The following is a 26,571-nucleotide window of genomic DNA, read 5'->3' on the forward strand; positions in this document are numbered from 1 at the left end:
ATGCTACCGCTGTACAAATCACTAGTCAGACCACACATGGAATACTGTGTACAGTACTGGGCACCAGTGTACAAGAAAGATCTAGTGGAGCTGGAGAGGGTTCAAAGACGGGCAACTAGAGTAATACGGGGAAGTGGAGGACTACAGTACCTAGAAAGATTAGAAGAATTGGGGTTATTTAGTTTAGAAAAAAGAAGGCTTAGGGGAGACCTAATAACTATGTATAAATATATCAGGGGGCAGTACAGACTTCTCTCCCATGATCTATTTATACCCAGGACTGTATCTATAACACGGGGGTATCCTCTACGTCTAGAGGAAAGAAGGTTTCTACATCAGCACAGACGGGGGTTCTTTACTGTAAGAGCAGTGAGACTGTGGAATTCTCTAACTGAGGAGGCGATCATGGTGAACTCTGTAAAAAGAGTTCAAAAAGGGGCTGGATGCATTTTTGGAGAGTAATAACATCGCTGGTTATGTATACTAGATTAATAGGGACAGAACATTGATCCAGGGATTTATTCTGATGCCATATTTGGAGTCTGGAAGGAATTTTTACCTCTAGTATGAGGGTTTTTTGCCTTCCTCTGGATCAACTCAGTAGGGAATCATTAGGGTTATAGGTTGAACTTGATGGACTCCCATCTTTTTTCAAACTTATGAACTATGTTACTTAAAAAAATAAATAAATTATAACTACACGCACCAAAATTTGCTTGTTTAAAATGGTCATCTTCTGACTCCTATAACTTTTTTATTTTTCCGTATACGGGGACGAATAAGGGCTTTTTTTTGTGCCGTGATCAGAAGTTTTTATCTGTATCATTTTTGTTTTGATCAGACTTTTTGATAGCTTTTTATAAATTTTTTTAAGGTATACAAAGTCACCAAAAATACGCAATTTTGGACCGTGCAGCTTAATAAACATTTTTTAAGTTTGGACATTTACGCATGCGGCGATACCACATATGTTTACTTTTATTTACATTTATTTTATTTTTTTTTATGGCAAAAGGGGGTGATTCAGACTTTTATTACTGAAGGGGTTAAATGACTAACTTTTAAAAAATTATATATATTTTTTTTTACTTTTTCACTTTTCTTTTGTCCCCATAGTGGACTATTACATGCAATACTTAGATTGCATACACTGAACAATGCTATGCCATAGCATAGCATTGATCAGTGTTATCTGTGCTCGATACCAGGCTTGGAGCAATGGAGCGACATTCGGGCTGCGAGAAGGCAGGTAAGCACCCTCCTGCTGTTCTCCGCAATTTCCCTGCGGCAGTCCCGAACAGCTCCGCAGAACTAACTGCAGTTGTTTCTCCCGTAATAGACTCCGCAATCAACTTTGATCGTGGCGTCTAGAGAGTTAATACCAGACATCAGCCCGATCGGCTGTCCGGTATTAGCTGCGGGTCCCAGTTGCTGATAGCAACCGGGACCTGCCGGGTATGAAGCATGCTCAGCTCCTGAGCGCGCTTCACATAACGGGAGCCGGCCACGGACATAAATATATGTCCGTGGTTGTTAAGGGGTTAATCTAGTTGGATATGGGATAGGCATTTCATTGTAACTCCTACTGTAAATGATAAAACTATTAAGGCTACCATGGATTCCTTGGACTATACACAGATCCCAAAACTCTGGGGTGCAAAATTCTATTTAGATTCTTTATGAAGAGTCCTTTAACTGAAAGCTTTTCCTTCCTTACAAAATGAGGACAGTATTACAGAACAGACCACATTGTGCCCCCTCCACTAAGCCTATGGAAAGTTTCCACTGACATGTCTAACAATATTCTAGCTAGTAGTAACTGTAAATGTAACAACAGTACATATAGTAATAGTCCATCCCTCCTTCAGCTACTGTACAGCCCAGTATGAAGGCCAACCTAAATGGTTCCCACAATGTGCCTAAGATTTGTAAGATGTATCACTATAGCATCGTATATTAGATTGAAAGCTTTGCAGTCAATAAGCAGAAAATATAAATGTAGATCTATATGAACATTAGCAGCATACGCATAAAGATAATATCTGGAGGTTTTCTGATAAAGCACAGAATAACTAGATAAAAGATGTGATATCCTCTCTGAAATCTCCGGCTCCAGGCAGACCTGTGTTGTGCTGCTGGGTAGAGTGTAAGTCACTCCAAGTCTAATGGGCACAGAGGTGAAAAGCACAGCGGCAGCTGCTTCCTGTACACAGCGAGCTCTAAGGAAAAAGCCCTCATTGTTACCTCGCCTTAAAAAGCTGTAACAGTACAGCCTGGCCTGAGAGGGGGATTCAGTGCACAATCTCTCATGAGACTGGAGTTATTTACATGGGTTTAGATCACATGTGCAGATATTTGGCATAATTCACACCAGCATGCAATCACTCTCCAAATAAACATTGAGCCGCTTCATGACCCAAATACGTAAATGCAAATTACTCTTCTAAAGATGTTGTGGTTAGAAAAGTTTTCCTGGCTGCATTTACTCGCAGCTATGTTTAAAGGAGGCTTCTAGGACTGATAATATCCATGGCTACAGAGTCTACTGTAATAATGAACATGCCATTTATCTCTACTACTGATAAACCATCTATGACAAGATTGCACTTTGCCTCCACTTAAAAGGGGCATCTTAGTTGTATGCTCCACGGTTTGTATGCACAAGGTTTGGTAAATTTCTCGCTAATGTGTCCTATAAACAAAGTTTTGTGTGTGCTTTAGTTATTAGGAGTAGTCCTGTCCCCAAAATATGATGATCTTACATTAAACCTGTCATTGGATTATGCTGTTCTAAGTTTGCTGGCAGACATACCTTCCAACTCAACCTGACGATGGGCATAGAGAGACAACTGCAAGCAGGGGTAACCACACACCCCCATGAATTATCCTGCACATATCCTATTCTAAATAATCAAACCTGCGCACAATACCCGCTGGGCATCATAGAGGTCAGCACCCGCCAGCGTCCAGTTGTGTCTCCAAACCTAAGGTCAGATCAGGTAGAAGAGTATACCATGACAATCACCCCAAGTGCAAAACCTCATATGTATGGCTTTTTAAATGTATCAGAGCTCTTCATGTGACTGGAAATCTACACTTTACATCTGAATGGTATCATGTATACATATTTATACCAAAAGACAGATGTGGGTGCACACAATCAAGTCTTACTGTGCACTCATGCAATGTTTATTTTCCCCCAGTTTTCACAAAGTTGGTAACATTATGCAATTAAACAACCATAGTGATCCTTCTCTTACCGATTGGCTTTAATATGATGATGTTCCAGTTCCACTGCTTCCAGAGGACTGTCAAATTTCCACAACAACTGCAATGCGGACTGACGGTCACCTTCTCTAAGCATCTCTAGGAGACTCGCATTGTGCCTGACAAAGATGCATAGAGAAGACAAATTCTGGTCCACATAGCAGATGCTGTAGAAATCAGACAGTCACAGAACCGGTCGGTAAGCAGCACTCTATCAAAGAACTAAAACTACATGGTAGGAAAAGTATAACCATAGCTGTTTAATTGTATAAGGTTACCGGTGGGGAGTTTAAAAAATTTACTTTGAACAGAGTGCTTCTTTAACTAATACTGTATATACTTCACAAAAATAGAAAAAAAGGAGCAGAAATGGAGCACTCACCCCCCAAAAAACTGTCTTGGCCAGATGTGTTCTCCCCTGCCTCATGTCCATGACCTGCTCCCCTGCATCTGTCTTGTGCTTCTCTTATGTACTACATTGAACTGGATTAAAGATTTAAAGAAGATTTTTTGGGGCGGGTGCTCCATTTCTGCTCCTTTTCTATTTTTGTGCAATATTTATTAGCACTTTATGTCGAGCACTACCCACTTTCTTGCTGCCGGGACTGTATGCAATTGTTGCTGTGTTTAAAGTATCTGTCCATGATATAGCAGTGCAGATACCCACCTATTTCTGCAATACTATAGATACTATACACTCCCTATGCTAACTTGCTCTATTACCCAAACTTTGTCCTTTATAGGTTACGAATGATATCTGGTTTTAGAAGCTAAGATAATATCTCAAGATACGAACTAAACTCCATATCAGAAGCCTATCCATGGTTATAGTAGTGTGATTATTTTTAATAGTTTCCACAGAACTCCTTGTTGCAAATTTGTCATCATAACTGGTTCACAAATGATCACGCTAAAAATACAAGCCACAAGAAGTTATATCTGTTCTGTGCCTTCATAGTGTTTGATGCCAAGTGTCTGAGATTTGCTTTCAACATCTCCTTTCCAGGGCTTGAATCCAAAGACAATCACTTATTGAAGATTCATTTCTGCCAAGGGGCAAACCAGTAGCTTTTACTGCCCCGGTCAGCTTGCAGACTCATTTTCAGACCTCCGTGGCATAAATCTTACAATAAAAGGAAAGGATTAGCATACTTGGTATATAACCAATGCCATTACCTGTCAATTACAATCTCTTTTTGTCGTATTAAGCCTTCTCTGATCTTTAACATGGACTCCCACTTGGAGACGTCTTGACTCAGGGGCACGGAGGAGAATGATGATGGCCGTGTAGGGGTTGTTCCAGCCTGCAAAAGAAGAACACAAGATGTTAGGAATCACATAACAGTTGACCATTTGAAGTTTTCAAGCAAGTACCCCCTTACTCCAACAAAATAAAGAACACAGATTTTTTTACCAAGTAATACTACCCCTGCATTATAATAGAGCGCCACTAGAAGATGGCACCCAATAGAACATTACAACTAATTTTTTACATGTGACTTTTACAGGAACAAATTTAAAGTGTACCTGTCAACAACAAAATATTTTTATATAAAACGTAGATAATACCATTATATGTATATTTGTAATATACATTGGTTAAAAATATGTATATTTTTGTCTTTGCACCTATTGCCTGTGTGTCTCTATGAGAAGTCCAAATACAGGAAGTGTGGGTGGACAAGCAGGGCTCTGCGCGCCGAGGACAAGCAGGGCTCTGCGCGCCGAGGACAAGCAGGGCTCTGCGCGCCGAGGACAAGCAGGGCTCTGCGCGCCGAGGACAAGCAGGGCTCTGCGCGCCGAGGACAAGCAGGGCTCTGCGCGCCGAGGACAAGCAGGGCTCTGCGCGCCGAGGACAAGCAGGGCTCTGCGCGCCGAGGACAAGCAGGGCTCTGCGCGCCGAGGACAAGCAGGGCTCTGCGCGCCGAGGACAAGCAAGGCTTGTCTGTGCACTGAGGCTGTGACATGCTACGGGCTCACACATCAGGACGATTAGAAAGCCAGGAGCCTGCACAGAGCCCTGCTTGTCCTGTCCTCACTTCCTGTATATGGACTCCTCATAGAGACACACAGGCAATAGCTGCAGGGACAGCACTTTTTCATCCATAAATGAAAAAAATGTCAAACATTTTTTAACCAATGTATATTACAAATATACATATAATGGTTTATCTACATTATATAAAAAGTTTTTGTTGACGACAGGTACACCTTAAGGGAAATAAGCTGAAAATCGTACAGCCAAAGACTCATCTGGGTCTATGAGTATCCTATTATGGCTCCATATAAAACAAGTGTAATATGGCCATAATAACATGCCACTTAACTGCAACAGTATTTTTTCACATAAGGCTCTGTTCACATCTTGTTTTTAAGTCAATTAGGAATGTCAGAGGCAAATGCACCATAAGCCAATGTATAGAAATATAGTGGCATCCATCAGGCATGCCATGCCAGACTCAGATTATAAGGAAAAAAAAAATGTGTACAATACGGTTTATGTTTTCTTATACCATGTTGTTCTTTGCAATACAATGATCAAGAAAAAGCATTGTGATGCATACCGGACCAACATTTGCCAAAAGGACACATAGAAGTGACGTCATGACCCCCACCGCCTGCTCCAAGCATTCTAAATGAACACAGGGTGCTGCACAGAGAGTGTGGGGGTCCCAGCTGTGGGTCCCTCACGATCAGACATCTTATCCATTATCCAAAGAATAAGATGTCTAGGGGCAGAGTACCCCTTTAACCCCGTAAGGACTCAGACAATTTTTTTCTAACGTTTTTATTTTTTCCTCCTCGCCTTCAAAAAATCATAACTCATAAATCATAACTAAATATATTTTCATCCACAGACTAGTATGAGGGCTTGTTTTTTGCACAACCAGTTATCCGTTGTAATGCCATCACTCACTTTACCATAAAATGTATGGTGCAACCAAAAAAATACCATTTGTGTGGTAAAATGTAAAAGAAAACCACAATTTTGCTAATTTTGGAAGGTTTCGTTTACACGCTGTACAATTTACGGTGAAACAAGTGTTCTTTATTCTTTGGGTCAATAAAATTAAAATTATACCCATGATTACAAAAAAAAAATCGCAAACTTTTTAACCAATTTAGTACGTTTAAAATCCCTCTATTTTGAAGACCTATAACTTTCATTTTTCCGTATAAGCGGCGGTATGAGGGCTCATTTTTGGCGCAGTGATCTGTACTTTTTAATGATACCATATTTGCATATATAAAACTTTTAGTACATTTTTTTATAAAAAATTTTTTGGAATAAAAGGCTATAAAAAAAGCAGCAATTTTGGACTTTTTTTTTTATGTTCACCGTACGGTATCATTAACATTATATTGTAATAGTTTGGATATTTACGCACGCGGCGATACCAAATAGGTTAATAATTTTTATTTATTTTACACTTTTTGGGGGTGAAATGGGGAAAATGGGACAATTTACTTTTTTATTTTTTTACTTTTATTTTTACACTTTAATAGTCCTCATAGGGGACTATAGCAATCATTTGATTGCTAATACTGTTCAGTGCTCTGCATAGGGCATAGCACTGATCAGTATTATCGGTCATCTTCAGCTCTGGTCTGTTCAATCTCAGACCAGAGCAGAAGACCCGTGGAAAGCAGCGGAGGCAGGTGAGGGGACCTCCGTCTGTCGTTCTGGATGATTGGATCACCGCGGTAGCGCTGCGCGCGATCCAATCATCCATTTTAGTGACTGCAGTGCCGCAGATGCCGTGATCTGTATTGATCACAGCATCTGAGGGGTTAATGTCTGACATCCGCGCAATCGCGGATGTCGGCCATTACCAGCGGGTCACTAGCTGCTATCAGCAGCCAGGACCTGTCGCACATGACCCGAGCATCACTCCGATGCTCGCAGTTATGTATAGAACATAAATGTACGTTCTGGTGTGTTAAGTACGTCCTGCGTCGTTAAAGGGGTACTCCCGTGGAAACCCTTTTTTTTTTTATTTATTTATTTTTTTAATCAACTGGTGCCAGAAAGTTAAACAGATTTGTAAATGACTTCTATTAAAAAATCTTAATCCTTCCAGTACCTTTTAGGGGCTGTATACTACAGAGGAAATGATTTTCCTTTTGGATGTCATGACCACAGTGCTCTCTCCTGACCTCTGCTGTCCATTTTAGGAACTGTCCAGAGCAGCATATGTTAGCTATGGGGATTTTCTCTTGCTCTGGACAGTTCCTAAAATGGACAGCAGAGGTCAGCAGAGAGCACTGTGGTCGTGACATCAGAGAAATCCAAAAGGAAAATAATTTCCTCTGTAGTATATAGCCCCTAAAGAGATCTAGAAGGATTAAGATTTTTTAACTTTCTGGCACCAGTTGATTAAAAAAATTTAGAAAAAAGTTTTCCACGGGAGTACCCATTTATGGGGTTAAAGTCTAGGAAGAACAGAACATGTGTCACTAGAGATGCATAATATCCTCAATTTTAGAAAAACCATTCCTGAAGACAAAAGCATCACCTCCTCCATGTACACACAGTTAGTTATACAAGCTAATGGTTACAGTAAAGTACGTTCCTGGCCCAAAGCCAACAGGAAAGGAAAGGTTTACTGGTAAGGTACTGTATAATGTAGACATGTGTATGTACACAAATGCTACAATAATATATTACAACAGATATTCAGGATTCCCATGGGGTCCATGTATACATACAGTATATGCTGCATTCTCTTACGCTCCAATTCCGGAAATCTATAGCTGCTTCTTTATCCAGGATCCTTTAATATTCCTTCTAGGGATGTAATGTAGCAATATTTGCATTCATTTACATTCATTTGCACATTAATATTAAAGGTGATACATTTTGGGCCCCATTATTGTACTGTATAGTTCCTGAACAGCAGGTATGGCCTACACATAGTCTGATCTGCCACTTCTATGGCACAGGCCTGGCTTCATGTTCGGAGGCTTTGTAGACTTATGTCCCAGAACATCATCTTGTAGATGTTTCCTTTTCCCCCCCTTCTGTAGTATGGAATAAACACTAGTTATAACTTCAACGTCAAACCTTTCCATGCCTTTTGGCGTCTTTCTGGCAGTCATGTTTAATATTGAAAACCTAATAAAATGTGACCTTTCAATAAAACAAAAAAATGTTGTGTAGTATTAGAGGCTTGAACAAATGAGATAGACACTTAAGAGAGAGTTCATAAGCCTGTATTTATAGGAGCGGACTTGCCAAATGCTTAGTAGATGACACATTCAAAATAGCGCAACACGTGGAGTACAAATGAGTGATAACAGGATGATTGATTTTCTTTGCGGCCTAGCTCTGTACCTGTAAACATTCAAGGCGCATTCCATGAAGTCTTCACCATCCGCATCAAATTGGTTTTCTTTTACAAACCTAACCTGCCATCTAAAGTAGCTTCCCATGATTCTAGGCCAAGGGGCTTATTTTTCCTTTAACCTCTAAAGATTCCATGATATGGAGTGGGCTTAGGAGCTTAATACATGGAGAGTGCTTTCAGTGGCCAAGATTGGAGATAACTCAGATCCTGGACATTTAAATATGTACATGTATTACCTTGTGGGCCACCAAGGCTATTACTGTTGATATTTAAAAGGACAATGGAGGCTGAAATAGAGATCTGTATTTAAGGCGACAAGGTCCTTTCAAACAAATGTTTAGCGGGAGTGCTGTGAGTCGTACCCTCACCATTCTAATCCAGAGAGAGTAATGCAAGAATGGTACTCACCCATCCAGCTGCAGGAACAGTGAATTTTATTGTGCAAAAGCAGGCAAACAACGATACAGCATCATGGGAGAGGGATGCCGACAGAGAAGGTGATAGCTATTTCACACGTATCACATGCTTCTTCTCTCCCATGATGCTGTATCGTTGTTTGCCTGCTTTTGCACAATAAAATTCACTGTTCCTGCAGCTGGATGGGTGAGTGCTATTCTTACATTACTCTCTCGGGAATACTTATTGTGGAATTGCCTTCTAGGAATTGCGCACCGCTCACGGACAGGAACTGTTCTTTGATACCCACCGTTGCTCACCTATGTAGGTGCAGTCACGGATGCTTTTCCGATCTTTGTGCTCACCAGACTCACATTGACGGCTTATCCTGAGGATAGGCCAACAATTGTATAAGGTTAGAGAACCCCTTAAAATGGCCACTCATTTTTGCTATTGAACTCCTTAATATCTTTCCAATGTACTTTGTCTAAAATAAATAAAAAAAAATGAAGTTTTCTGTTTCATTTTTTTGTGCTTAAAAAAGCTGCCACTAGGTGTCTCCCTACTTCAGAGCAAATGTCCCCCTCTTTCTTGCACAGAGAGATCAGCCTTAGCCAATCATAGCTCATCTTACACTGAACTGCTCTGGCCTGTGTGTAGCAGTGAGGGAGGAAGTTCTCCCCTGTGTGGCTTCAGATGAGGTCACGCCTGCTGGGTAATGCCCCTTTCCAATCTGTGAATCTGACAGACTGAGCAGAAAATACAGAGCAATATCAAGGTAGAAAACTAATAATAATAATAATAAAAATAAAGGCAGGGGGTGGTTTATCATGATGGGGCAGTAAACTGTGAAGATTATAAAATAACAAGATCATGAGAGGTAATCTTTAAAGGCCTCTTCAAATGAAAAAAAAAAAAGACTTAGGTAGTAAAACAACTGAAGTTTATATTTTTTGTTTTATTTCACAAAACATACTGATAGGCGAGTTTGGAATTTAGGTTGTGAGGCCAAATAGGGACAGGGACTTATATAAGCGATGACAAGCAGCGCTGTGGAGTAGGTTGGCGCTATATAAATAAAGGAATTATTACAAAACCTTCTCCTTAACACAGCAAGTGGCAGAAATGTAACATGTATTTCTCAGTACCGCCTGCTTTCCTCTCCGCATTGTGACATTCTTGGTGACAGCAGGAGGACAAAGTTTTATATGAAGTTCAGAAAAGTCAAGGGCATACCGCAATGTGTTACATTCATGGTTGTGGGTCTAAATATGTTAATCGGCGCTCGGCAGATTAGAAAGGGAAGACAGATATAAACAGTGTAAAATGAATGACGTATTATTCTCAGGATAAGATAATCGTAATAACAGAAAAATGTGTTGCACAAAGAAACTTCAGTTTTATAGTAAAAGCTGCATACATAAAGCACATGGGTGGCCAGATAGTTTAAAGAAGAACTTCCTGAGGCCATCCTGAGGAAATTATATGGGTGGTGGACTCATTTCAATGGATGCTACATTCCCTCTGGGGCCATGCTGGAGATAAATTGAACATATACAATCAGGACGTCCTGAAAAATACAACTGGCTAGGGGCCTAAGAGTATGTCACATTGTTATACAGTTATCTGAAAAACCTAACAAAAAGGGACTGGCCAAAGAAAACAACCCATTTAAGATTAGGACCATTCCCTCACTTTGCATAACTTTGGACTTATGAAGAGGGCATAAATTGGGCAAGTAAATGCATTTATTTAGTACCATATCAATGTATTACAACACTGAATCTATCAAGGGAAAGCGTCCACTACTTACACGGGTGAATGCTTTCTCTGTATCTTAGTAGTATTTTCACAAGACCACAACTTGATAATGTCTGCAGTTGGAAAATCTCTGTTGTGCCAAGTTCCATGTAAACACGGCTTATGAGAACATACATTACTGGATGATGCCATCATGTTTCCTACTGCTGGGAACAGACTCTGTCCCTGGGCCCCAGGACAATTACTTGCAGAAGCACAACTGAGCTCGAATACTCCATTTTATGGCCTGCTAGGTGGAAATCACAGAATACTGACAGTCATCTAATACGAAACAGAGTATACAGAGGAAGGGGAGAGAGACTTCTAACACTACTGACTACAAAGAAAGAGCTTCTTGATGTTTTCCTGCATTTCTAGGATTATGATCCAATCCTACATTAGAAATTCTCTCAGCATTTTGAACCCAGCATATAAAAAGGGGAGAGGATGTTCCAAAGTACCGGTCATGCAGGGTGCATGGCTGCAGAAAGTTCTAGGCAACCATTATGGCAAATGCCCAGGGGGCAGATCCTTCACAGTGAGTGCCCAGCGCTCGCTCCTTTCAGCTATGAGTGATAGCTTAAGTGGTTTTCTGATTCCTGATTGGGCTGTCAATCTTAGATTGGAAAAAAAAAAAAAAAGGGGGGGGGGGGAAGACAGGGAAGTGCAGTCAGTCTGAGTGCACTAAACGCTGGACAATTACCATGAAGGACCCGCCTCCTGGACACTCGCGCAGTTTTTTTTTTATAGTAAACATGCATGACTGTAATGTTTTCTCTCCCCTTCTGTATGGAATGATCTGTAGTTTTGAGGGTTCAGAACTGCTGACCGATATGGTCACAAACCGTTAACATCACAATGACATCAATATTTCAATGTCAATGCAGGTCTATTTAAAGGGAAACTGGCAGATTGATCAACTCAACTAACCTGAATATAAAAAGGTAGTTAGTGTGGGGAATCATGAGTAAAACAATGTATTCCTTACCCCTATCCGTTTAGCAGTTCTTGAGATACAGCACTATCTTGCAATATAATTTTAAACTCTTAGGCCATATTCACATGGTGGAATGTACACATAGAAAATGTCCTTGCTGACATTCCACTGACAGCTAGAACAGTTTGGAAATGCGCTGTTTCCTAGAGAGCAATGCATTCCCTTGCAGAATATGTCTATGGCCTTAACTGCACTGGAGGCAGGTTTAAAGACTATCTGCACTTCTGATGCAGTCCACTGGCCTGTTCACGTCTTACCACATATCAAGGAGGATGAGATATAAAAATTGATGATCAGGGCGTGAACAGGGTTAGTGCACTATATGATCTTCTCAGCTTCTTGGATGCCAATATAGACATGGTGAGAAAACTATATTCTTACACATGAAGCCATACTACAGGATGTAGATGCTGTCTTAAAGGGGTACTCCGACGAAAAACCATCTAATCCCCTATCCAAAGGATAGGGGATGAGATGTCTGATCGCAGGGATCCTGCCGCTGGGGACACCTGCAATCTCTGGGCCGGCAGCGGCGGTGTCCGGAACATGGAAGCTTGGAGCTTCCGCGTTTGTGACATCACGGCCCCTCCATTCATGTCTATGAGAGGGGGTGTGATGGCTAGTATGTAGCTGTCACAACTCCTACCATAGACCTGAATGGAGGGGGCGTGGCGGCTGTAGTCGCCAGTCATGTGGCATGGAGTGGAGTTTTGCTCCATGTACGGATAACTGGGGTGCCGTGCCAGAGATGGCGGGGGTCCCGCTGCTGAACCCCCGCAATTAAACATCTTATCCCCTATCCTTTGGAGACGAGAGGTTGTCCAGCAATGGAGAAACAGTGATCCCAGGAGCCAGGTAGAGAATCAGAAGTTTTGGATAGTTTTTTTAAATAAATCTATAGATTTTTTTTTCCCCATGCCTCGCTCCTGGAGGGCTGTCATTGGCTTCCTGAGTCTACAGTAATATGTCTACCATATCCCTGTTATATAGTATTAAAGGGGTATTCTGAGCTTAAAGGGGTATTCCAGGAAAAAAAAAAAACTGGCTCCAGAAAGTTAAGCAGATTTGTAAATTACTTCTATTAAAAAAAAAACTAATCCTTCCAATAGTTATCAGCTGCTGAAGTTGAGTTGTTCTTTTCTGTCTGACAACAGTGCTCTCTGCTGACACCTACCTGTCTGTCTGTCTCAGGAACTGCACAGAGCAGAATAAGTCTGCTATGAGGATTCACTACTACTCAGGACAGCTCCTGAGACAGGTGTCATCAGAGAGCAGTTAGAAAATAAATCAACTTCAGCAGATGATAAATACTGAAAGGATTAAGATTTTTTTTATAGAAGCAATTTACAAACCTAATAAATAGAAAAAAGGAGTTGTGCAGCTCACAAAAAATTAGTCGAGGTGTATATATGGTATAGTACTTACACCAAAAAAGTACAAATAGGATTTAAAAAAGAACAAAAATATATAAACCATCACCTCAAGAATAATATCAGATACACAGATACCGTATATACTCGAGTATAAGCCGACCCGAATATAAGCCGAGGCCCCTAATTTCACCCCAAAATCCCTGGAAAAGTTATTGACTCGAGTATAAGCCTAGGGTGGGAAATACATCCGTCACCCTGTCATCATCCCCCCTTCATCATCACCGCCTGTCATCATCCCCTTGTCATCATCCCACACCCCCCCTTCATCATCCCCTTGTCATCATCCCACACACCCCCTTCATCATCCCCTTGTCATCACCCCCTGTCATCATTCCACACCCCCCCCCTTCATCATCCCCTTGTCATAATCCCACCCCCCCACCCCTTCATCATCCCCTTGTCATCATCACCACATGTCATCATCATGGTCTTCAACCTGCGGACCTCCAGATGTTTCAAAACTACAACTCCCAGCAAGCCCGGGCAGCCATCGGCTGTCCGGGCTTGCTGGGAGTTGTAGTTTTGAAACCTCTGGAGGTCCGCAGGTTGAAGACCACTGCGGCCTTCGACATCATCCAGCCCCCTCTCACCCCCTTTAGTTCTGTACTCACCTCCGTTCAGCGCTGGTCCGGTGCTGCAGGACTGTCCGGTGGGGAGGTCGTCCGGTGGCATAGTGGTTCCGGGCTGCCATCTTCACCGGGGAGGCCTCTTCCCCGCACTTCGGGCCCATAATAGAGGCGTTGCCTTGACGATGACGCAGAGGGACGTTGGTAATGAACGTACCTCTGCGTCATCGTCAAGGCAACGTGACTATTCCGGGGCCGGGGCCAGGCCCGAAGCGCGGAGAAGAGGCCTCCCCTATGAAGATGGCAGCCCGGAACCACTATCCCACCGGACGACCTCCCCACCGGACAGTCCTGCAGCACCGGACCAGCGCCGAGCGGAGGCGAGTACAGAACTAAAAGGGGGTGAGAGGGGGCTGGATGATGTCGAAGGCCGCAGTGGTCTTCGACCTGCGGACCTCCAGAGGTTTCAAAACTACAACTCCCAGCAAGCCCGGACAGCTGATGGCTGCCCGGGCTTGCTGGGAGTTGTAGTTTTGAAACCTCTGGAGGTCCGCAGGTTGAAGACCACTGAGGGCCTTGAGTTCACTCGAGTATAAGCCGAGGGGGGTGTTTTCAGCACGAAAAATCGTGCTGAAAAACTCGGCTTATGCACGAGTATATACGGTACATGATGATTTTATACCTTACAAGAAAGAGGAACCGTGCTTCAAATTGATGATGATAAAAGAATACATTTATTAAAATATATCAAAAGGAATTCATATAAAGATTGTATAAATAAACCTCCTTACACAGGGCCCTTGTGGGGAGCCAAATAACTGTTTAAAATAAAATATAAAACAATAATACCGCTCTATAGGGATATCAGAAAGTCCACTAATCCGGCATCTATTGATCTTTGTGCGCTGTAATAAGTGAATTAGAATACCGCATCTATACTTGGGACTCTATTCTACAAGATTGACATCGATCCCTAATCCAGCCGCTTGGTCCCACCTTTTCCATTTCCATCTACTTTCACCAGCCTTTCCTACCTGGCTGATGTCAGACGCCGAGACTGTCCACGAGGCTATACTACCTTCTCCATCTTTGTGAAAAGCGGATTTCCATCCAGTCTGTGGGAGGCGGACCAGCCGCAGGAGTGCTCGCCAGTGCCTATTACAGTCCTTCCGTTGTACTTTTCATGTCCGCTAATAGCGGCTTTACACCCGGTCTGTGGCAGGCAGACCAGCCGCAGGAACACACGCCAGCGCTTATTACAGCGCACAAAGTCTCAGTAGTATAGCACGAGAAGTCACGGACACAGACGGAGGCTGACTGAAATCATCTGAATAATTCTGACCATTGGCTGGTAAATATAAAGTATATTTCTGACATTGCGGTCTAGATATGGGACAATGAGTATATACTCATATTCATTCATCACTATTGCGGACTGTGATCATTTTCCGGACCAACAGATGCCGGATTAGTGGACTTTCTGATATTCCTATACAGCAGTATTATTGTTTTATATTATTTTATTTTAACAGTCAAACCAAGAATCTTTTGTTGGAAAGATTAATGATAGCAGTACAAAAGGCAAAAGTTAAATAGTAATGATGCCCTTTCGGGCGTAATATCACATAGTAACAGGTAAAACAGATAACATGGAGGTTATATCATCTCATCGCTTAGCAAAGAGACAAGGAAAGCATCTCACACATATGGAGAACAATACAAGTAATGGCAGGATCAGTCGTCGCCAAACAGTTGCTTCAAGTACATAGAAAAAGGAGGAGAACTCCTCGCCCCCCAGATCAATACAAAGAAAGGCAATTCTGTATAGGTGGACAATACGAAGAGGCCTGCCATTCTTCCCATAGTTTATCAAAATATTCCACCCTATTCTCATAGAGCATAATAAAGTTAACCCTATCTATAACTTTATGAAATGACAATAACGGGGACTTCCATTGGGCTGCTATATGTATCCTGGTAGCCATAAGAATGAATTGAGCCATTTGAAAGGTGCGGAATGGCATCCTACTGGGCTTGTTGCTTAAAAGACAAAAGGACGGAGAACTGGGCATGCGTTCACCAAATAAATCCACCAGCACCGTATGAACCCTTCTCCACAATTGTGCTACCTTAGGACAACGCCACCAAATATGGTGCATAGAACCAGTAATCTGACATCCTCTAAAGCAAAGAGGTGACACCGACGGGTAAAGTGTATGCAACCTAGAGGGGACCATATAGATTCTGTGTATGATTTTAATAGACGTCTCCATTAAGGAGACCTGCCAACTACCCTTACTAATAGCCGTGCAACAGGCTTGCCACTGGGGCAAAGACATGGTCCCACGAAGGTCACGCTCCCAGGCCACCATGAAGCGTAGTTTTGTATCAGCAGGAGGGGCATTTAGATGAGCATAAATGCGGGAAAGCATGCCTGGTAACGTAGGACCGTATAGCAAGGCTGCTTCATAGAATGTAGGGTTCACCCTAAAGCCCCTAGGTCCCAACGAGGAGTAGTATGATAGGATTTGCATTGCCCGGAAATGTTCCTCAGGTGGGAGGTTATGTATAGAGCAGAGTTGTGCCATGGTAATCAATTGTTTACCCACCAGCAGGTCAGATAATTTATTTAGTTTAGCAGAGCGCCACCACGAATAGGGAGCAGTGGAAATTCCAGGTTGAAAAGCGGGGTTAGAAAGGAAGGGGAGGAGAGGAGGTATAGGGGATTGCAGGAGGAATTTGAAGCGGACCAGACGCCAAAGAGACAGGAAAAATAGAGTGATTTGTGCCAAAGAGGAGAGAAGAGCTGAGACAGGGCAAGAGGACCACATCAAAGCGGAGAAAGAGTAGGGAGAGATAAGGGATTCCTCCAGCCCCACCCATCTAGGGGCATTCTGTGTGGCGTGCGAAAGGGCCAGTTGGGCTAGGCAAGCAGCATAGTAATATTTCATTAGATTGGGAACAGATAGACCTCCCACCCTTTTGTGATAATGCATAACAGTCTTATTAATACAGGGTCGCTTACCATTCCAGATGTAATGGGAAATAGTGTGTTGAAGAGAGCATATGTCCTTTTCCACTACCGGAATGGGAAGGGAGCAAAACAGGTACAGGATACGTGGAAGAATAACCATTTTGTATAAATTTATGCGGCCTACCCACGAGATATGGGGCACTGTCCACTTTGTCAGATCCGCTCTAATAGAGCGAAATAGGGGGGGGGGGGGGGGATAGTTCGCAGCATACAAAGTTTTAAGGAACGTAGTAAGATTAACACCCAGATAGGTAAGGCCCTGGGAGGAGTCACCCAAAATTTAGTGAAATCAATTGTTGTGTCAAGGGTGAGACATTGCAATACATAACCTCCGATTTAGTCACATTCACCTTCAACCCTGACAGCCCAGCAAATCTGTCAAGTAGCGTGATTAAATTAGGTAAAGTAACTAAAGGATTTGTTAACGTCAGGAAAAGGTCATCTGCAAAAAGACTTGTTTTATATTCTACCGAACCCACCATGAGGCCCTTAATGTTAGCGTTATCCCTAATAGCAACTGCCAAGGGTTCCATCACAAGCGCAAAAAGCACCGGTGAGAGGGGACACCCCTGGCGTGTTCCCCTCCCTATAGATATAGATGAGGGTGAAGTGGAAGGCAGCTTTAGGTAGGCCGTCAGGGTTGAATAAATGCTATGCAATATGCGAACAAAGGGACCGGAGATACCAAACTTTGACAATACCTGAAACAGGTAAGGCCACAAGACCGTATCAAAGGCCTTCTCTATGTCTAATGCTAGGGCAAGCATGGGAGTTTTAGTTGCCGTATTTATCGGCGTATAACACGCACTTTTTAGGCTAAAATTTTTAGCCTAAAGTCTATGTGCGTGTTATACGCCGATACACCCCCAGGAAAGGCAGGGGGAGAAAGGCAGTCGCTGCCCGCTTCTCTCCCCCTGCCTTTCCTGGGGTCTAGAGCCCTGCTGCCGGCCCTGCTGCCGGCCCTTCTCTCGCCCTGGCTATCGGCGCCGCTGCCCGTTCTGTCCCCCTGACTATGGGTGCCGGCGCCCCATTGCCGGCGCCGATAGCCAGGGGGAGAGAAACGGTGCAGACAGCCAGGGGGAGAGAAAGGGCAGCGGCACCCATTGCCGGCACCGCTGCCCCGTTGCCTCCCCCCATCCCCGGTGGCATAATTACCTGGGTCTGGTCCGCGCTGCTGCAGGCCTCCGGCGTGCGTCCCCGGCGTCGTTGCTATGCGCTGCATGGCACGGCGCATGACGTCAGTGCGCCGCGCCGTGCATAGCAACGACGCAGGGGACGCGCGCCGGAGGCCTGCAGCAGCGCGGACCCGACCCAGGTAATTATGCCACCGGGGATGGGGGGAGGCAACGGGGCAGCGACGCCGGCAATGGGTGCCGCTGCCCCTTCTCTCCCCCTGGCTGTCAGGGCCGCTTCTCTCCCCTTGGCTATGGCCGCCGGCACCGATAGTCAGGGGGACAGAACGGGCAGCGGCGCCGATAGCCAGGGGGAGAGAAGTGGCGGCAGCAGGGCTCTAGACCCCAGGAAAGGCAGGGGGAGAGAAGCAGGCAGCGACGGCCTCTCTCCCCCTGCCTTTCTTGGGGGTGTATCGGGGTATACACGCGCACACACGCACCCTCATTTTACCATGGATATTTGGGTAAAAAACATTTTTTACCCAAATATCCTTGGTAAAATGAGGGTGCGTGTTATAGGCCGGTGCGTAGTATACCCCGATAAATACGGTATATCTGAATGGTTGATCAGGTTCAAGATCTTCCTAATATTATCTGTGGCCTGTCGGCCTGGGATGAATCCCACCTGGTCTAGGTGGACAAGAGAGGGCAAGAAGGTCTAATTAAGTCTAGAAGCAAGAATAGAAGTAAACAGTTTAGAATCGACATTAAGAAGAGAGATAAGGCGGTAGTTAGAGGGTAAAGAGTTGTCCTTAGAGGGTTTAGGCAAGACAGTGATTAGAGCATCAAGAAATTCAGGGGGAGGTTTGGCGCCAGACAAAAGAGAGTTGAAGAAGGAGACAAGATGGGGAATTAACAAAGAGGAAAAGGTTTTAAAGTAGGAGGCAGAAAATCTGTCCGGGCCGGGAGACTTGCCCAGTTTGAGATGGTTAATGGCCCGTTCCACCTCCTCCACCGTGATGGGACCATTCAATGCCTCCCGGTCCAGTGCAGATAAAGATGAAAGAGACAACAGAGAGAAGAAGGATTTGAAAGACGCAGAATAATTAGGGGGAGAAGGAGGGGCCGAGTAGAGGCGAGTATAGAAGGAAGAAAAAGCCTCATAAATACGATCAGGGTGGGAAGTGCGGAGGCCAGGTTTCAACTGAATGCTATGCACTCGATTAAACGAGGAAGTTTTATTAAGCATAGCCACTAGCAGCCTGTCAGGAATTATTCGCTAACCTATAATAGGTTGCGCCTGTCCACCTCAAGGCTTTCTCTACTTTTGTAGAGAGCAGGGCATCCAATTGCAATCTAGTGTCCGCAATAGATGTATAAAGAAAGGGGGTAGGGTCCTGCTGATGGGCAAAAACCAATCTAGAAAGTTTGGCCAAGGCCGCCTGAACTCTAGATCTCTCGCGCTTAATACCCGAGGCCGCAGAGATCAGGCGTCCACGGATGTAAGCCTTATAGGCCAATCACGTCCAATGTGGAGACGATTGTGGGGAACTATTGAAAGAGAAGTAGGAGGCTATATCACCCTCCAGTTGGGTTTTTATTCTCGGGATAGTCAGTAAAGACTCGTTAAGTCTCCACCTAAATGGCAATGTAAGAGGGGACATAAAATTGAAGACTGACAGTACCAGATCATGGTCCGACCATGACACAGGGACATGACGGGCATAGACCAGCTGAGGCACTGTCGCAGCGTTGACCAAGATCCAGTCTATCCTCGTGTAGTGGCGTTGGACCGGGGAATAATAAGTGTAACCTCTACTGGTCCCATTATGTTCCCTCCATGTGTCCACTAGAGAGTGCGTGGCAAACAGACTGGATAATAGGCGTTGTTGAGTCCCCGACCTACGAAACCGTACCGTATTGGAACGGTCCATCTTACCATTATAAACAAAGTTAAAGTCACCGGCCCATAACAATGCCTCATACGTCAGGGAGTCAAGAATGGTACACATATCTCTAAAGAACAGGATGGGGTTGTCATGGGGGCATAAGTATTCACAAGGCATATAGTCTTCCCATACAGAGTGCCTGAAACAATTAAATAACGACCTTCAGGATCACATTTCGCTTCCGTCACCTCAAGTGGAAGGGAGTTGTGCAAGAAAATAGCAACTCCCCTACACTTGCTAGTAAAGGATGCCCTGAACGTTCTCACAAAAGACTTCTGAATAAAACTAGGTTAACATGTCACCGTAAAGTGCGATTCCTGGATACAGACTGTGTTAGGTGTGAGGAGGGTATATGCTTGGAAGGCTTTTTTCCTTTTGTTAGGGGAATTAAAGCCCCTAACGTTATGTGATATTATCCTACACATAATGGGCACAATAAAAAAGCAGATTATAAGTAGAGAAAGGCGAACAATCACCCATATATCCATTACAAAAGGCGACGACCGATCCTGTTACACAGTCTCCATCACAAAATAAGGGTGCAGCTTGTGAACCTCCTAAAACAAAAAAATAAACACAAACAAACCATATAAAACAAATAAAAACAATACAGCACTCAGGAAAGGTGGTCCAGAACATCATCCGAACCATCATACTTCCTGTGCCCCGGCCGGGGCAGGTGAGGTGCAATAATCCACTATGCGTCAAGCCTGCTAAATAGGTGACCCAAGTGAAGGTACCAGATCAGTCAAGAGAGGAGCAGGGAAAGTAAGGGCAAGAGTAGAGCCGAAAAGAAGGATGAGGAAGAGAGAGAAGCAGGACCAGCGCAGAGCAGAAGACAGAAGAACGTAGAGTGAAAGGGGTAGAAAGACAGGAGGAAAAGTTCCGGGTAGCTCTGCAAAAAATAATTGCGGATCCATCAGCAAAAGTCTCGCAGAGCAGTCGGTGCAGGAGAGCCCCCATATGTATAGCAAACAACGTAGAAAAATGGAAAGATAATGAATATCCTTGGTCAAGTCCAGAGGCTTTAAGGACAAACAAAAACTCAGATCAGGGGGCAAAAAGCAATCCACAATGTGCCAACGGAGGTAAACATGTCACTTTAGGTAGGTTGGCGTGGCTCCTGTGAGGAAGGCCGATCTCGTTTAGCCTACGGATCCTCTTTCTTGTATAAAATCATCATGTATCGGTTTATCTGATATTAGTCTTGAGGTGACGGTTTACCGTACATTTTTTGTTCTAATTTACAAGTCTGTTTAACTTTCTGGCGCCAGTTGCTTATATATACGTTTTTTCCTGGAATACACCTTTAACTAACTTTTAACTATCCTGCCCATTATGAAGAATTATGCTAGTTCTACATTTGCTATACCGTTGTGCTGTGGATAGTCTTCTTTTTCTTCATTATATGGTCCCCCCAGGTCTAGCGTTTCCTTTCAGGTCCTAATGACGTTCATCTCATAATCCTTTGCAGCTCGAGGAGGCAGCTGGTATCAGAGGGCTTGGCTATTTCTAGTATTTCCTCAAAAGCCAGCCCCCTGATGACGTTTGTGGACCATCTGTACATCCTGACGTCTCGGTGTTCCCGTATTCTGCAGATTGCCAAAATCACGGGACGCTGGCATGTCAGGAAGTATAGATGGACCGAAAACATCAGGGGGTTGGCTTATGAGGAAATACAATAAATAGCCAAGCCCCCCTGACACCAGCTGTCGCCTAGAGCCGCAAAGGATTGTGAGACAAACGTCATCCATACCTAAACGGAAATGCTAGACCTGGGGTGGCCATATAAAGAAGAAAAATAAGACTATCAACAGCAAGTAAATGTAGAACTAGCATAATTCTTCATAATGGGCAAGATAGTTAAAAGTTAGTTAAGCCGGGAATACCCCTTTAAGCCTGCTTCATACAGTAAAATGTGGCAACATTTAGGTATCTTGAATTTAAAAAGATGGGACTTTCCATGATACTACTAATCCAAACACAGACTACCATAAAACCCTACCCAGCTCATTACTACTACAGGGTCTCAAATACTGAGGATTAAACACTGCCCATTTTTTGAGGTCATACTAAAGCCATGTAAAATTTACCTTATTGCATGTTTTTATTTTTAACATAGTTCGACAGCAATATCCATGTGCACCTAGAGCCGGCAGTACAGTAGAGCTCCCCGCCACTGCGGGTTGCATGCACGTGATTGCACGGACGCCGTAACTGACATATGGTCGGAACAGTGATCTACTCAGCACTACTGCTTTACATATTCTGGGCTGTTGCCTTGAGATAGCCACAGCCCGGGTGGCTTATAGGGGGCTGACTTTGTATCGGCTGTGCCCTGTCTAATATATATCTGAAGCTGGTTAATTGTAATTAGTATCTTTAACCTCCTGATATTTGTTTTTTATCTGTTGATACACACCCTACCTAGCCCCTGAAGAGGTCACAGACACTTGTGTTCTAAAACACATAGGACTTGGAGATATATTGGTGCAACAGATAATGTTTATTTATATAATGCAGCGTGCTTCTTAGCATTTTATTATCATTTAACTGTCAGTGATCTATATATATATATATATATATATATATATATATATATAAATAAACCAAAGAATGTTGCACCCCACCCACCTCTATCAGGTGTATATAAGGTGCCTTGGATTTTCAGATCCTGCAATGCCTGCTGAACTGTTCACACAGAGGCATATTCATAGTGTAGGGTCCGTTCCAAAATGAGGTCACCTTACCGTGGTGGGACGGTCCAAGCTATTTGGCCGCCAAATTTGCAAGCTAAGTACCTCACTGTATCATAATTTCATTTGTTGCACTACAGCTGTATGGCTTTTCATGTTTTATCTACATACTCATGTTTCGTCTATATCTTTGTGCTACTGTATTCTCCTGTTGCTGTATGTATATATATATATATATATATATATATATATATATATATATATATATATGTATAGGCTTATCTATGCAGAAGACCATTATCAGTGCCTCCTGCTTTTCACTCACTTTGTGTGTTGTGTTTCTTTTATTGGATTAGAATAAAAAGTTTTATTATTATCTCAATTGCTGGGAGTTATGTACATTAGTGGGTAGACACCTTACTATTCTACAAGTATTTCAGTTAAATATAGTGCCCGGTCTTAGAAGAATTCATTACACAAAAAGAAGCATAATAATATAATTGGTATTATACAGTGATGCACTAACCTGTCAATATGAAAAATCACTGTAGGCATTGCTATTTTACAAAGGAAGATGCAATCCAGGCAGCTTATGTATCATACCAGGGCCCTACCAGGCTGGGTTTCTTTTAAATTGGGAATAAGCTGCTTCCAGGCCCCTCTGGTCTCAACTTATCACTGGTGGAAGGCAAAGCATCAGTTTCCTTCAAATCCAACATGCTCGATCCCGCTTTCCACCTAACAATTGCCATCAGGGTAGAGTCGTTGCTTGCCAACATATGTAAAGGCCCTCATATACATTAGAAAAAAAAACAAAAACAACAACAAACAAACCTGTCTATGTCAGCAGGACTGGCCAACAGTCTAAGGTGCATGCAGGCTCCCCAAGTCCCCACAGAGGAAAGGATCCATCATATTGGATTTCAGCTGCTGCATTCTTGTGCTCTTGGGGAAGATAAACAGCCTCCAGAGGAGATTACCCTCCATGTGTGGACACCTTAAAATGTCGGTTAAGCATGTTGACAGTTTTGGCCATTTATCTTATGTGCATTACAGAGAACTGCCTCAAACCAATAGGTGTGGGCCAAAACACAACAGTAGACAGCACAGAGCTGACCAGCCAAATCTACATAGGAGTTCCCTTTTATTAATACAAACACCTAATCATTTTCTTATTACAACAAACACTCTCTTCAGAAGAAGGTTACGGGATTAGAAAAATGTTCTCTTCATCTGTCACACCATAACAAGAGCATCCCACAAGATAAAGGAGTATTTTGCTTTTCAGGCCAACTATGACCTTCAATGTCCATGAAGCCAGTTATCTATTTCTCTTCAGTTATCTCGGTGGTGCCAGTAACTCTGTTTGTCTCCAAGTCCTAGTAATCTTTATATTCTTGGAAGTGCTCTCCACACATGGAAGACACCTTCACCTGATTCTGCTCGATGCCAGACCCATGTGATGGCGGCTGTATTTACACGGGGCAGATGAACCAGGTTGTTTTGCTGGTAAGCACATGGATTTTTGCAAGTCTCATACAGATTCACAGGATAAGACACAGAAATCCAAATATTGCTGTGTGAATGTGGCCTTAAGCTAGGGCTACACCTAGACTCTGTTGGAATGATTTACCATTTAGAGATAAAATGTCGCTAAATGTATCACAGTGATTTATCTATTAAGATAAATGACTTTAGCACGGTATAGGTTTAACATTCCCTCGGGAGGGGGGGGGGGGGTAGGGGTAACACTTGTTCGTGCGTACATGGCTCTTCACCTGGATACTATGGTGGCAAGACACAGCCAGTGTAATCACATACATTTCCTACGTCACAGTAGACACAAGAAGTCACACTTTTGTGTAGTTTTAGAAAGAAGTGGCTATAGTGAATCTTGGGCTCTCTCATTCAGGGCCCTATTATACTTGGCCCAACAAATGCTGTAAATAAGCACCAATCTCTTAGATCAGAGCTCATTTAAAGACCCTATTTCAAGGCTCACCTATTGCCTGGGCAGGGCCCCACAAACAATCCAGCGGTGCCAAGTAGAGCAATCAGCTGACATACAAACCTTACGGGTCCGCCGGCCAAACGCTGGCCCAATTACACAAGGTGATGGTCTTTTTCAGACAATATTCGCTGGTGTAAAAGGAGCCCAAGTGATTGTTACAAAATCTTAGAGATCACTAGGATCATGTGACTGTAGGGGCTAGACCTAGACATTTAATCACATGGGTTGAATTTGCTGCACAAAATCTCCACAGTAAATCCAGTCATCTGCAGTGAAGTCCACATTCGGTCGACTTTAGTATAGGGTGTAGGGGGAACCTTAAAAATAGCTGCCAAATTAAAGTAGACCTCATAGGAGGAAAACAGAGGTGTGTATAAGCCCATGACTAGAAAGGCTTTTCATCTGAGGTCTCAATTCTAGACATCTTTTTGTACTTCAGTAGTCCTCACCATTGGGGAGATATAAGCCTTTGTGTTATGCAAATGAGGCTTAAAAGCCTACGGGGCATTCCCCAGCATGGCAAGGGCCCAGGTAAAGTCAAGTTTTATCTAGTGGCAAACAGGGTTTATGCAAGAGAGGCATGGGGTAGCAATAAAGAGGATGAAAGTTAGACTTATTAATAAAAAAAGAAAAAAAATTCATAGAACTTTTTTAACCATTTCAATAATAAATTTTATTACAATAAAATAATTATACAAAAAAGATGTATATACTCTTAAAGTCTGAGTGTCTGACTGCACTCAAATGCACTCTTCGCTAGAAGGTTACTAGCACAAGTACTAGGAGACTAAATATATACAAAAATGATTAATATATATTAAAAAATAAAAGCAAGGATAAGTGCCAAAAACATGCCACCAGGAATGATCCGAGATTTACAGCGGAGTGATGATAACCTGCTGCAGTGGTTTTACTTTACAACAGGGGCCCTGACTAAATGCACAGAAACAAGTCTTGGATCTGAGCACTAACATATCTGGGGGCAGACCAAGTTATGTCCTTTAAAGGACATGTCAGGACACTTTTCATACAAAAAAAATGCAGCAAGCCCCAGAGTATAAATCGCTATAACTGTGGGGTTAACAGAGACTTGTACTTTAGAGACGTGCACTCTTAGGCTGCTCTTTGCTTACTGAACACGGGCAGTTTCTAGTGAACATGTAATATAGAAAAGAACAACACATTGTGAACCAAATTACATATTGGAGATTCACATCTACAACATATACTGTATGAGGTCTCATGATGGCAAATATGATCTGTATACACCCATAAACCACAACATTAAAATGGGTGAGGGGAATAACATTGATTATCTTGTGATAAAAGGGTGGGTTGTGTCTGGGTCAAAGCATCTCACAAACAGGAAGTCTTGTGAATGGTTCCCAGTATACACGTTTAGTGTACACTGGGATAACCTAAGGCGCATTGATACATGTGGGGAATAAATGCTTGTCTGTTTGATCTCACAGACACATGGCTTATAGGGGTACTTCACTGGTCAGCGTTCAGAATTAAATGTTCTCAATGCGGTTTTCGCGCTGCGGGGGTCAGCCACACCCCTCGTGACATCACGGCCAGACACCCTTCCCATAGACTTACATTGAGGAGGCGTGGTCATGTCACGAGGGGTGTGGCCGATCCCCACAGCCCGAAAACAGCATTTGCAACATGTACTTTTGAACGCTTGCAAGTGGAGTACCCCTTTAAAGATACTCGAGTATAAGCCGACCCGAATATAAGCCGAGGCCCCTAATTTCAACCAAAAAACCCAGGAAAAGTTATTGACTTGACTATAAGCCTAGGGTGGGAAATACATCATCCCCCCCCATGTCATCATCCAGACCCCCGTCATCATCGCCTGTCAATCCCTTCATTAGTGGTCTTGAACCTGCGGACCTCCAGATGTTGCAAAACTACAACGCCCATCGGCTGTCCGGGCATGCTGGGAGTTGTAGTTTT

General features: G+C 43.2%; 1 protein-coding gene across 6 annotated transcripts in view; it reads right to left on the reverse strand.

Moving 5' to 3' along the window:
* Window positions 1-26,571, reverse strand: part of CEP85L (centrosomal protein 85 like) — a 185,407-nt gene that overhangs the window by 28,969 nt on the left and 129,867 nt on the right. For all 6 annotated transcript variants that reach the window (XM_056566428.1, XM_056566427.1, XM_056566430.1 and 3 more), the window contains one exon: window positions 4,444-4,571. In XM_056566428.1, coding sequence (XP_056422403.1) covers window positions 4,444-4,571 — 128 coding nt within the window. The remainder of the gene's footprint in view (window positions 1-4,443; window positions 4,572-26,571) is intronic.

Source organism: Hyla sarda, chromosome 3 (assembly GCF_029499605.1).
Source record: "Hyla sarda isolate aHylSar1 chromosome 3, aHylSar1.hap1, whole genome shotgun sequence".
Lineage (NCBI taxonomy): Eukaryota > Metazoa > Chordata > Amphibia > Anura > Hylidae > Hyla > Hyla sarda.